Raw genomic sequence first — 14833 nt, 5'->3', positions numbered from 1 at the left:
TAAAATATTTTAAGAGATCTTCTCCCATGCCTCTCTTTGCATGAATGCAATGAATCTTGTCATGTTGGTCCAATGTCCAGGACACTGCAAGTGGTTAAACCCAACACAGTGAGCCATTTGGAAAGATGCATATGCATTTATATAGGCTAGATTCATCCAGTTGCAGGGAACACTTGACAATGTCAATTAAACCGCACATGGTTTCTCTTTCAGTGAAAAGGCAATGCAACAATTCATTGAATGGATAAGCCAGTCAATCTCTTCACCACCTTTTACTTTGCTTAAATGTTTTGGATTTCCACATGCCATTTCTCATCTTTCAGTTGTCATTTTTTCGAAGATGTGTATCAGCTGCAGTATGGAAATACACCAAGAATTTTGAGTGTAGTTAAGTTACGTATCTTTGGTTCGTCACTGCAGTGTAGAGTGAGAAGGTGGACAGCTCCAATTTCCTGCACTGTGGCTCCTACACAGCCTCAACATCTTCAGCACCACTAATGCTGGACAGCTCCCTGCACAGAGAAATAGCATATTGTAGTGTGTATACTGTATGTGTGTGTATGGATAATTCTTACGACATCTGTATTGTCTGGTGTGTTTGTTTATGTGCTGTGTATGTCCCACCCCTCTTGTTTCCACCCTGCAGAAGCTGATTTGTTATTCCATTTAAATGAAGAATGACTATTGTTTTTAATCAAATGGTTACCATGAGCCAGAGGGACAGAAGCTGCCAACCACAGCCAGCCTGATTTACACTTGCTCTCTGTCTCTCTCTGCCCTCCCTCTCCCTCTAATCTTCCACTCTTTTCCTAATTCTCCTTATATTGCTCCCTCCCTTACGCTTTTGTATCCTCTGACTAATTCGCCCGCTTGCTTCTCCATCGTTGTCTTGTTGTTGTTTCTGCCACAGTTCCTCTCCCACTACACATCTTCCTCCTTCCCTCCCTCCCTCCCCTCACATAATCTTTCTCTCTCACTAGCTATTTCATCTGTTCATTCCTCCACTTGAGCAGTAATGAGACAACAAAAGTGTCAACTCCTTTTCAGGCTGCACAATTATCCATATCCTCCATCTCCGTTCTCTCACTTTCTCTCATTCTAAGTCCACCTTCTCCATCTTGCTTGATACTTAAGTGGTTATGGCACTCCAGAGTCTGAATTTGAAATGTTGGAAACATGTTATGGAAAAAAGCACTTCTTTATAGTTATAACTCCATGGTCATTGTTGTTGTTTAATGACTTAAGATGATGTAAGAGTTTCACTGTATGAGCTCTTGGAAATTAGGTCACAGTTTAAAGGAAATTTATTTTTTTCATTGAACATGGGAAATAGTCTCTTTTTTACTTAATTGAGGTACATTAGGGGGCACCATTTCCTGAAAAACAGGGTGTTATTTTTGTGTAATTTAAGTGATTTTGGTTTCCCTGATTCCCAGAATGCTAGATTGCATATAATTGCTTGACAATATGAGTCATATCAGATTTATACACTCTCTTTTTCAGCTGGTGGAGCCTTTAACACCGAGTGGAACGGCACCAAACCAAGCCCAGCTTCGCATCCTGAAAGAGACAGAACTCAAACGGGTCAAGATCCTCGGCTCTGGGGCCTTTGGAACTGTTTACAAGGTAAATTACACACAAATATAAAATGATACTATCTGTTTGCATGGGTTTCAGTTGCAATTGACCAAATAAATGAATGTATCCTTCTCCTACAATTCATAGAACAGGCCTCACGTCCTTGCAAAAAGGAGGACAAGAAAGACAGATTGCAAGACAATTAATGACAGGAAATGAGAGCTGCAGGCGGGGGATGAAAAAACTAAGTAATAGCCGACATGGAGACCCCTGCGGTTACACTGAAATAAGAGGTAGCTGAGGTCACCAGTGTGAAGATGTGTAGGAGGGGAGAGGCATAGACAGAACAGGGTTGAATTAGAAACAGACCCACTGCAATCATCATAGGTCATTTGGTAGATCAACCATTTACATTGTAGCCCCTTTAAGGGTATGATAGCATGAGCGCAGATGTTCATTTTCAAAGAAATATCTTCCATATTACCCTGGGGAATCTGCAACAACCAAACGAAAAAAAACATTAAGTGTCTCATGGGTGAGCTCTATGGGATCTATAGTCTTAGTGGTCACAAGGTAAATGGAGGTAAATAAACTGTATTGTTGTAATAGCTGAAGAATTGTGGTTTAATGATGAGATCCTGTCAGGCAGTGAGCTGAAAAACCGCTCCTCAGCAGCTTGACCGCATGATCTTATTATTTCAGGCACAATCCAGAGGTCAGGGCTAATGCTGATCTTCAGCATTCAGGTTAAGCTGTAAATTGAGTGCTTTGCTGTGCATCTTAACTATCTTTTCACCAAAAAACTAAAATATAACTTCAGGCACCCAGTACAGTTTTTGAGCACTAGTGGTGCAATGTTTTGATGGGTCCCTTGGCCCCCCTGTTTTGTTGAAGTAGAGGCCTAAAACAAAAATAAGCAGATTAACAGGTCAAAAAAGACACAAAAGAGAGCTGGTTGAAAACTATACTTATATAATTACCTTAGAAATTGCTCCTTTTTGGTAAATAAAAGCCAGGTCATATAATGTCTCTTGATTTCACACCACTCCAGAGTTGTTGGCAGCAAATGACAGACACAGGCCACAATTAACCAATTAAGTAATTTAAATAATAATCGTCCTCTTTAACCAATATTTGTTGGACCCCAGGACTCTTTTTACCCTCAGCTTTTGCTCAGTCCCCATCTGGCTGAATTCAACAATTGATCTTGATGATGAGAACAATGGGCCTCATTCACGAACCGTTCTTAAGAACAAATTTGTTCTTAAGTCCTACTTACGAAGTTTTTACGAAGATTGTGGCATTCATGAATGTTTTCTTATCCAGAATTTGTTCTCAACTAAGAACAAAATCTAAGAACAGTCAGGAGTATACTTACGCACTTTTAGGTGCTGAGACTTCTGCAAAAATAACCGATTATAGCGTTTTCTTTTGTTCTGCAGTTGTATGACATTATATGATTTGAATAAGAATTATTTTATTATCTTTTATGATGTTTTTAATAATCATATATATTAATAATAATAACTGACAAATCATTGCAGTCTCTTAAAAAACATTATAGACACTTAATTCATATCAGTTGTTTTTTTCTCTTTTTTTTGGGGGGGGCATACAGCTGCCGATATGATTTTTTTTTCCTAATTGCGGGCTGCAACAGTGCACTTACTGTAAGTGTTCACACTACACACAACTGTTTTTTTTTCATATGTGATAATATGATAATATTTATGATGGCACACGTGAGAGTGTGGTCTCTCTGATAACAACCGAAGAGCTGCATCCACTGCTGACTCTACTAAATATAGCCTAAATATAAATATAAAAATATAAAGTAAATATAAGCCTTTTGTTTGTTTCTTAGTTTCATTCCTGCCGCAGTAGCGCCACTTCACTACTTAAGTTCTTTTTACGTTTGGAGTCTGGTGCTCCCTCCCAGATTTTCATTTGCGCATTTCAACTTTCTTTCTCACTTCACCTTCTCTGCTCAGTGCCTGTGGGTGCTGTGTGCACACGGCCCTGCAGTCTCATGCCCATTTATGGGCATTGATGGGGTGGTTACCTATGCTAATCCTATGTTAATTAGACTCACCTGGCACACGCCCTCAACTTACGAGGAGATGGCATTCATCAAGTAGGAACACAGCTGCGAACAATTCTGAGGCTTACGAACGCGTTGATGAATCTGACGTAGGGTTTTCTTAAGGAACTTCTTAAGAACAACTTAAGAAAGAATCTAAGAAGGTTCTTAAGAAGATATTGGTGAATGAGGCCCAATGTGCTGAGACTGGAAGCCGTTGATCTGTATGCCACACTGAGCAACAAGGACAACACATCACATTGTTCTGTAGCACCTCATTCAATGCAGTTAGTGCATTTTTTGAAATGGCACAGGCTGCACTAAAATGCTGAAGAAAAATGCATTGTTCACTAAAGTAACTGTGTGATGTGAAATATTGCTTTACAGTAATACTGAGGTGGTTACAAAAGCAGTGTTATGTTCATTCACTATGTAAATAATAATGAAATACTACATAGTGTGAGTGCAGTTGATCTGAGGGGAAAAAAGTGATTCATTGTGCGTAATAATAATAATTAACACAGGTGCAGGTAGAAAGTCTATAAAAAACCATGACATGAAAATTATAGCTTTGAGAGCAGGTGTTTTGAGTCTGTGAGTGGGGGTGTTGGGTTTGCTGGATATGAAGCCACATCAGGGCTGAGCCAAGGTGGAGCACATTGGAAAGATTTTGAAAAAGTTGAGAGGTACTTGTTTTCTCTCCACTTTTAAATGCTTTGACCATTTCGGCAGGTGCTTAATCCCACCTGAAATCATATACTCAAAAATGATTAAATTGTCTTACTCAAGTTTCTATTGAAGGACTAAATAACCTTTAATGATACATGCTCATACTCTGTCAGTGAGAATCTGACACATGGTTTAAACCTGGCAATGTGAAAAATCCTCAATTTTTATTTAGATCGGCATCTTTCTTTTACTAAAATATTCTTAAGTGGGAGTTTTATTTCTTTACATCCAATACATTGAATCATTATCCGTTTGTTTGTTTATTTGCATGCTTCTTTAGGGAATATGGGTCCCAGAGGGTGAAACAGTGAAGATTCCTGTAGCCATAAAAATCCTAAATGAGGCCACTGGACCCAAGGCTAACGTGGAGTTCATGGACGTGAGTATCTTGAAAACAAATCAATTCCAGTTTTTAATTGTATTTTCCCTCACAAGTTTTCTATTGGTTGAAACCTGGAAATTATTTTCTGTAATTCAAAGTGAAGTTGTAGAAAAGTGAGCTGTTTTCTCAGTTTATATTTTCTTATGTAGAAATGTTTCACCAGGTCAGTCAAGCTCACAATATCTTCATAGTGTGCGGAACTGTTCCAGTATTCACATAACAACCTATCAGGCCACTGTGACACATTGTTAACTGTTGAGATTGCAGTGAGTGTAGTGATGCCACACATCAGTGACTCTAAAAGAAAGAACAACTCACACATCAGCTTTGTTGGTGAAATGAACCATTAAGAACTAAGCTTACGTCCCATGGACTCCAGAATGGAAATCATCAGGGGCCCCTAGGACCCCTGCCATACACCCACGTACACACACACACAATGCCACAGGCTCCCAGCACAGTGCACAAGGCCCCATTTATAAAACATTCACAACTCTTCTCATTTCAAAAGGAAAAGTGAAAAAATTCAAAATTATTACCCCATGATGATGCAATCCAGATGAAATAACCCCCTTCAACACACGCACACATTCAGATGCAGACACACACACACACGGTAAGCGACCCAGTTGCACTCATGTTTTGCGCTAAGTTTGACAGTCTGAGGAAGAGTTTTTGGAGTGTTAGCGTTTCTATTTTTATCAAGGCGTCTTTGATGAATATGCTACGTGCCTTTAATTTTATGTTGTGTGTGCTTTGGGGGCACATCTGACAATCAGAGAAGCAGATACCAGCAATGAAAGGGCAACATACAGAGAGACAAAAGAGGCATACACATACAGTGGTTGTAAGACAAAGAGGAAAATTGACTGATCCTTGACTGATGGTTGACTCAGGCACTGAAGTGGAGTTCACATCTGCATGTGAATGTAGCAGTGTGGTAGATTACATTGCTGGTAATTTTGTAATGGAACTCACTTATTTGATAAATTGCACTGTATGTAACTGGTGATGAGCAGGAGAGATGGAACCTGTGATTGGCTCAGATAGAAACCAGTGAGAGAAGCTAAAAAGAAGTATAAGAAGTTAAACATAAATACTAATATTATTAGTTGATCTGTGAATTATTTCATTTTTCCCTCAGTAAAATTATTTGAGTTCCATCTTATTTTCCACTGAAACCTTCCTTGTACATTCATCCTGTTCCTTAGTGTTCTTGTACAGACTGCTGAGCAGAGGGGAGCTGAGCTTCTGCACCAGGGAACATCAGTGGTAGTTACAGGGAGAAATGAGAGTGCCATTCGTTTACTTTAACCTAATACTTTCCCAGCTGAACTGGGAATTCTGACTGGTTACTATTAGGCTGCAGGCCACACTCACTGACTGTTGGATGAATTTCACTGAGGATTGATAGTCTTTATGTTCTCTGTGTGTACAGTGTGTACTCTGTGTGTGTGCATGCGTGGGTGTCATTTTGTTTCTCTCAGTAAAATAGTTTGTGTGTGTTTGCTGTTTTTTACCTGTAGAGCACCTAGAGGAGGAAAACATTCTCCTTTTACAAATTAATGAAATGGGTAAAAATGTTTAGTCCAGAAATGTAGTGTGAACAACACCTCCTTTCTTCCATTACCTAGAGAGAAGACTGACTGTCAGTGTCCTGTAAGATTGTCATGCATGTACATCTATGCATGTTATTGCGTGTATGTATTTATAATAATAGCTTCAGGCAGACAGGAGAGACTAGAGTACTGTATGTTATTCCTTTTGAAAGCTAAACTCCTGCTCAAGGCTTGTTTTCACTGAAGCAGGATAAACCCTTGCGGACTGGCCTTGGAAAATTGAATTCAGTGAAGCTGCCCCCCTTGTGTAAGAGAAAGATAATCTTTTGTTCTATTCATAAATGTTTTTGCTGAGTTATTATTCTCTATGAGTATCAACCAGAAAAAAAATGCACCAAAATGAATCAATTTTAACGATACAAAACATGAATTTAACAGATTTCTAAATTATAATGAGAACCTTTATTTGAAGTTATAATGTGTGACCTTTCCATATTCAAACATTAAAAAGAAGTTGAGAGAGAATTCTAGATAAATATGTGATTTTAATCAAGATAACAGTATGCATGGAATCTAGTTTTGAACACAATTTGGTGGTATTACAAAGGTGTTTGGAGCTGAGTGTTAGGGGTTAGACCACCTGTCGTACAGTGGTATTTCATTTGATTACTCAAGATAATCAAATACATTTTTCCCAGTTTAATTGTGCATTTTGTCGTGCTGTGATTTACAAATTTCTGCTGTTAATATAATTCTTAAATCTTCTTAAAACATTGAAAGGATATTGGTGTAAAATTCACAAAACCAGTTACTGTAGGCCTGCAGTCAGAATCGTTCCGCTTTCATCGGTGCACCGCAGACTTCCTGAGCATTGGCGATGACAGTGACATGCATGACTCTGAACGTGATAGACTGGTTTTGATTGACTGTATTGCAATCGGCTGTTCCTGCAGGTAGTGTTTAGTATGAGGCTACTCACTTTGCCGCAATTCTGACATCATATTGACAGATGAAGTAACTAAAGTCCAAAAGTCCACTGAGGTGACCTGAGTTTGGAAAGGAGTCTGTGTTGTGCTGCCTGGGAGTCAGTTGTCTGTTGACGTTAGCACCCTCCATTCTTAAAGCTAATGTTAGCTGGTGCTATAAACTGCTGTGGGGCAGCAAAAAAGAAGCTTTGGGTTTTACTGTAAAATTCAGCCTGGGTGCTTTTATGTGGAAGTCAGTCAACAGGATGTGATAGGAAACAGAGAGGACTGAAAACTTTTTTATTTTTTTTTGGTGGAGCACTAGCAGACCTTTTCAGCCAAGTATCCACATACTGTACACACACAGTTGTATTCTCTCTCTCCTATGCTCACACACCAACATCACAGACATACCCTCCCTACTTAGTGGCCTCACTGTACGATCTTTGCACACACCTCCAAGCTGCATGTCTTTTTCAGTTAGTATACTGATAAGGATTGAGGCGAAGGGAGGTAGTGAGTTGGAATTTAATCTTACCTGAAAAGCTCAGTGTAATGTACAGTAGTCGAGAGTTAAGACATCTCCAGGTGCCATGTCTCAGTGGAAGATGAACGCTGCCAAGATTTACTTGAAACGGATCCTGCCCACACAGTCAAACAGCTCTCTCGCAGACTTTGGCCTGAATTACAATCGTCCTCAAAGTATCTACTGCCATCACCAGATGAGCATGGATCCGATTATGCAAAGCGTAGAAGACTGTGTTGTGGTTGTATCTCTCTGTCAACGTTCAGTGGGTCACGACACACTGTATTTCTAACGTACATGCAAACCCAACCACCTCCACCTGTGTTGTGGATTTGTGCTGCACAACTATCCATCTTATGATGAATTGTCACATTAACCCAAACCTCTGGCAGAAATAATGCTGTGTGTGTGTGTGTGTGTGTGTGTGTGTGTGTGTGTGTGTGTGTGTGTGCGTGCGTGTGTGTGTGTGTGTGTGTGTGTGTGTGTGTGTGTGTGTGTGTGTGTGTGTGTGTGTGCTTGCACAGAATAGATTAAGGTTTGTTTATTTATTTATTTGAAATTGTTTTTAATTCATGATGCTACCATCATATGCAGTACATATATATATATACTGTATATATATATATATATATATATATATATATACAGTAGTATAGGTGTTGACACACATGAGTTCAAAGCTTCATATATAATGTACTGGAGCAGCTTCTTCGCATAAATCCTATTCTGTAGCATTATTTTCCAATAGCAATGTTTCAGACTAAAGTAAGTACATCACAGTTCTTACTGTACATTGTAATAAAGAACACAGACACGGGATTCACAACAACCTCACCTTGATGTATTTACTACACTTTTAGTTGGTTACAAAGAACGCTGACAGCCTTGTGAAGCAGTGAGTCACTTTGATGTTGAGGTTTGAATAAAAATCTACTGTTTCTGACTTAGAGGAACCTTGCTGCTCGCTTCAAGAGAAACTTCAGCCTTAAACAGAATAACGGGTCCTGTGATCTTTGATAGTTCAGTCAACACTTGTAAACATGATGGACTCTCTACCAGTGCGTTGATTCTTTGAACCTTTGCTCCGTTATTTGTATTTTTGCTCTAACTGAAACACTACCTGTTTAGGTAAAAAGTCACAACATATGGATGTGGTACATATCTGCACATAGTCAACTTTTCTTGCTCTGAAAATTTAAATGATAGATGAATAATAGTGACTAAATAGTGATAAGATTACTGTATTTCATTTGCAGATAACTTTGGATGTAACCACATTTTCCCCAAGCAAAAGTGCTTTAAATTTAATGTATTTAAAATCTTTAATTTATACAAAGAGGTTATTATGCCATTTGGATCATGATCAACCCAATCAGGCACAAGGTGTACTTTTTTACTTTCCTACTATTTTCATGTTTTGTTTTGTTTTGTTTTGTTTTCCATTGTATACACACAATAAACATTATACTATTACACAAACTGAACAGAACTTGCAAGAGCAGTCCAAAACTGCAGATTGACAGTGATAAATAAAAAACGAAGACTTCTCCTTCCACCAGGAGAGTCAAGGGTACAGCAAAAAAGAAAGAAAACATGGGTGGATGACTGCCAGAATATCAGCCGTATGCAGGTTGAATCAGAGTTTGATACAACATAGCAGCAAAACTCACAAGTTATGTAGGTCTCATTCAGCATGGTCAGAAACAACTTCTGCACCTTCTGGAAATAGTTTTATGAATTCCATTTGCCATAATGAATCCGTTCCATCTTGGCAACTGAAAGTATTTCGTTGAGCCACCTCCTAAAACATGGAGACAATGGAGACTTCCAGTTTAGCAATACTATTTTTTTAGCTGCAACCATGCCAACCATACAGTCTGGCTGAATGTTAGTTCCATATTGTTTGGGCAACCAATTAAATATGTCACACCAGAAATCCCCTGCTACTGGACAGTGCCAGAATATGTGTGATAGTGATCCCTTGGCAGTACCACACCTACCATACATGGAAGAAACCAACTCAAATATGTCATTATGTCTAGTTTTGACTAAGGCCGTCTGTGTTAATCTGTATCTGCACGTAATGGAACAAACTGTTCTATCATATTGGCCAGGCCCTCCTCCCACAATTCATCTGACAAAGGAACACCCAATTCTTGACAAAGCAGGAGTTTATATCTTTAGCATTTGGCTGCAGACGTAAGTACAGTAATAGAATATGTGGCTCTTTGGTTTCATTTCCAGATGAAGCGTCTTACATGGAGATAGTGACAGATTTATTTATCTCCAACATGGCAAAGCTCTCTCCCCCCCTGGTCCAGCTATACTGTGTCCATCAAGGGTTTGAACAAGTGATTGAATGTTGAATATTGAGTATATGCCAAGACATTTGGCAGTCCAAATCATCAGTCAGTCAGTCATGAAGTTTGCCCACTTCATGATAGGTCTGTGAAGCTCAGCCACAGTAGTCAACAGGTTCTTAGTCACCTCTCTTATTCACTGCAGCAGAATATTTCATAGACTCCCCGACATCAGGGGCTGAACAGTTTTGAAATGCACTGTAGTTCAGGAGGTTGGGAACTGAAAGTACTCAGTCAAATGAACAAATCAATAACCTGCATTTTACACCATCAGTACCTGGATGATTTCTAATTACTATTGCAAAAGGCGTTAAAGCAATATCAAAGGTGCCGGAGAAAGGGGATTGCCCTGCCACACCACCTTGGAGCTCAGAGGGTTGTAATTTATTTGTATTAGATGAAGAGAGGATGCGGAATCGAGTTCACGCTGAATGGCTTACAGTACATTTTAAATCTTTGGCTGCTAGGAGATTATTCTGTCTGTTAAAAGAGATACTACAGCAGGATATTAAGGGTCCATGTATAATGTAATCTAAATAATAAGTGGGAAGTCCTCTTTACACAAATCTCTTAGCTGTAAAGGAGAATTTTAAGATTGAATACTTCAGAACATAAAAAAACATGGCAGTGATGGATTTTATATGACGTTTGTGTTTGTTGTTTGTTTTGGCTAAACTAAACATGTTAGAATCTTTTCATGTACACGTACTATGACAAGCCCTTTACCCCCACATGCCTCAGTGTATATCTGTCTCATTCAGGAGGCGCTGATCATGGCTAGCATGGAGCACCCCCACCTTGTCCGCCTGCTGGGTGTCTGCCTGAGTCCCACCATCCAGCTGGTCACACAACTGATGCCTCACGGGTGCCTGCTCGACTATGTCCATGAGCACAAGGACAACATTGGATCCCAGCTGTTGCTCAATTGGTGTGTCCAGATTGCCAAGGTAAGGATTGAAGATTCTGATTTGTTAGTTGTTTCACAGCCTGCATGCTTGTTTGGTTGATGTGGTTGGTTGGTTTATTTATAAACTACCTCACTGGTGGTTTTGTTTGCTGATTAGTCTGTTGCTTGGTTGGGTCTCAGTTGGCAGATTAGCCAAAGGTTGTTTTTCGTGTTGATGGATCGTTTTGATACCTGAGGAGTTTGTTTATTAGTGGATCATCTTGCTGATTCTTACTGTTGGACCAATTATCTAAATCAATACTGTGTGATGACTTGAAGAGTTTGAGAGTCAGATGCCAATGTGCATCTGTATTGCTTGCCTCTGTTTGACAAAGTTCATAAGATTTGAACTTTAATTTGTCTTTTTTAGTTTTGTTCTCCCTCATACACATTTGTGATGTGCCCTTTTGAAACCAGCTGTGCTCCCTTGTATTATAGGTCTCAGCAGATAGAGACTAATTGAGATGCTACATTGCTACTGTAGTGAAAAAAATATGTTTATGTTAGTCTAAAGTAGAGAGCTGATAGGTAGAGACAAGGAAGGACTAGAGGTTTTGCTAAGGTTTGAGTATTTGCGTGTGTGTTGAGGATTCCACAGCAGTCAGTGGCGCCCCTTGCCAGCCTCTCTGGAGAACTGAAGTAAATAATTCAAAGTCTTGCTTGCCTTGTGTGGAGAGCAGGGAACTAGGTGTTAGCAGAGCATTACAATTAGTTTTTATCTACTTGTCAATATTAAGAGGTGACAGATCTACCAATGGTCTGTCTTTATCTGTCTGTGTCTGTACAGAGTGGATAATCACCAGAGTTAACTCAACATCTTTGACTGTCTAACAAGCCTAATAACAACTTTTATAAGTCTTGCCAATATTCTTTATGCATTTATTAATTAAGAAAAGGTATTAATTGCAGGGCCTGATAATATGCTATATATAATGTGATATAACCATTTGATAGATAGATAAATTTGATAAATGGCCAATAAACCAGTCAGTAATGGGTTAAAAAGCTTAGAGAAGCAGAATAAAAGCGACTTAGCATTCACTGCAGTCCCAGATCTAATATCTGTTACAAATATTTTTGCAGCCATTTTTGGCTAAATCAGAGTCAGGCAGTACTCCAGCTTAGCTTCTGTGGGAAAATATTAAACCATCAATTAAACTTTGGGACATAGTTATGATCATACCATATAAAATGTCTTTTTTTATATCAAAGGCTATCAAAGCGTGCATTAATTCTTGCAACAATGACAAACCATGCTGTGTAACACAAATATTGACTTGTTATAGTATTAATCACATCAATTACTTTGTGGAAAAATGATGGCGATTGGCTACATACAGATGAATAAATACTGTATATGCCTACTGTGAACAGTTGTCAACATGGGGACATTTATAATTCATAAAGGGTAGATATGATGATATGATGTATTATTTACTTCTGTTCATGTGTGTCTCAAGTGATTGCTGTTTAGGATTTTCAATAATTGGCTATAGCTTGTGGGGGCACAAATAGCTGTCAGGAAGCACACAGCCAATCAGGTGTCCATACTGTAGGTTCATGCTCACACAATCACAAAGTGTCCAGTGTGCTTATCTGAATTATACCAGCAAGGTGAATTGGGACACTAACACGACCAACATTCCCACATGTAGTGCTCATAATAAGTTGTTGTAAGTTGACTTGAGTCTTGAAATATCTTTCGTGGAAATGATTTCATTACCATCTATCATGGATACATCCACTCGTGCAGGGTCTTACGGGGCTGTCAAGGCTCTTGCAAGTGACAGGGCTCCACATCTCTGTGGCCCTCCCTCTCTGTCATGGACGCCATCGCAGCCGTATATTATTAATGGAGTGATCTGCCCTGAGAGTCATACTAATGAGCAGATTCATCAGCACTACTATGCATGCAGGGCTCTGATGCCACAGAATACATCCTGTTTCTATAAAATACTGTTTGTATGCTTGCTTTTCAAATCTGCTTCTTAGCCACTCTTTGGCCGTCTGTATATATCAAGTGTTGCAACAGTGTCATATGGTTTGATTTGGGACTCCTTCTATCAAAATTTGATACAGCTGTAATACCATGGTGAAATGTCAAACAATTTTACAGTCGTGATGCAGCTTTTTTTCTGACCAAAGATCAATAAATACACCATCTTAAAGATCTATTAAGCCATTCATATGCAATCAGCATTTTCCAGGCAGTGTCTTGTAAAATGTTTACTCTGTTTATTCATGATGTATTGACATTCCCTCTGTTGCTGCTATAATATATTTCCTGATTTGAGAGCCATAAGACTGTTCATTATAATTCTTAAGTCAGTCATGATATCAAACAAAAAAGATGGAAATAATGTGCAGTTGTGCACACATGAACACATACGCTCTCACCCGCAATCTATTCAGCAAAATTAGATAAATAAGTGACAAGAACAGAAAAATACAGGAAATCTGCAGAAAACAGTGAGTATCTGGTCTGCTTATGTGTGTCATGGTATTAGGTCTGCTAGACATTGATGTTTGTTTAGAATCAATTAATATACAATTAACAAGATAATGAAAATTGTAAGTATGAGATGTGAAGAAACTAAGTAAATGAAAAGAAGAGTGAGCTGTGAGGACACTACTTACAGCTGTCATGTGTTGTTGCGCTGCATTTTTGTGGACAGAGTTGTCTCCTGTTGGCTCCCTGGTCCATGTCTGACCATCTCTATGGCCATCTTATTGTGTTGGGGTGTGGGGGTGTGGGGATGGGCTCAGGGACAGGGATGGTGGCGAGGGCTGGGCCTGCTGCCCCCTTACCAGATTACTCACTGGACCAGGGTCTATGCCCCGTTGCTGGGGCAGGAGTGGGTCATGGTGTTGCTTGAGGGGGATCGTAGCTGTTTTTGTTGGGTTCTCTGTGGAGCTTGGCCTGGTCTGGCCTCCACAGGGTGGTGGTACAGGTGGATGTTTGGCCTCAGGGCGGCACTGTCTGGTTAGTCAGCTACTGATCCTGAGTGGAAGTCGGTCATGCTAACAGGGTTCACATGACCATGGAGAAGGTGCTTTCTGACACCCTCACTAGATGGTTCCTCTGGTCAGAGATTCATTATGGATTCTGATGAAGCTTGGAGGTTCTAATTGCTCCTCTGAGAGCAGATTATTTGCATGTTGGGTATTTGTGCTTTAGATTTTAGCCACTTTGTGATTGAGTAAAAGTTATTTTACACTTATTAAGATGAAGATGTTGGAGTCAGTGGGCATGACTGTGTCTGGCTTCTTTCTCTTTTGTGCAGGAAAATTATTTCAAATGACTTTTGTTATATCCTGCTTTTGAAAAGTTATTATTTCCAGTTAAATATATCAGGGTAAATTTGAATAAATAAATAAATAAATGTTGATGTTGATCCCCAGGCTTCTCCTCTGCCATTGTGAGGTTAACTATGGCAGGAGGTTTCAGTGAATCTCATGAACCATTATACCCTTAAAAATTCTGTTTTTGGCTTTCATTGGTGCATTAGCATATCCAGATAGCAGACTCCTACTTCCCACTGATTGCAGACAGTGTGAGACTGTGATTTACTGTACTACTATATTTTCCTGTTAAATATTTAGTGTGAACTTGGGGTCCCTCTTCCTGTGAGACTTAATAATAACCACATCAACATAACGCCATGGCTTAAACAACTTTATGGACATGATAGCAACACCTCATTGAAA

General features: G+C 39.3%; 1 protein-coding gene across 2 annotated transcripts in view; it reads left to right on the top strand.

Annotated features, from left to right (window-relative positions):
* erbb4b (erb-b2 receptor tyrosine kinase 4b) overlaps positions 1-14833 on the top strand; it is a 323074-nt gene that overhangs the window by 263186 nt on the left and 45055 nt on the right. The window contains exons 18-20 of one of the 2 annotated variants that reach the window (XM_085766219.1): positions 1504-1626; positions 4668-4766; positions 10941-11126. In XM_085766219.1, the coding sequence (XP_085622345.1) occupies positions 1504-1626; positions 4668-4766; positions 10941-11126 (408 nt within the window). The remainder of the gene's footprint in view (positions 1-1503; positions 1627-4667; positions 4767-10940; positions 11127-14833) is intronic. The other variant, XM_085766220.1, reaches the window with a different exon arrangement.

Source organism: Trachurus japonicus, chromosome 21 (genome assembly GCF_045865225.1).
Source record: "Trachurus japonicus isolate A0001 chromosome 21, Traja_1.0".
In the NCBI taxonomy this organism is placed as follows: domain Eukaryota; kingdom Metazoa; phylum Chordata; class Actinopteri; order Carangiformes; family Carangidae; genus Trachurus; species Trachurus japonicus.
This window is presented reverse-complemented; position numbering and strand designations above follow the sequence as displayed.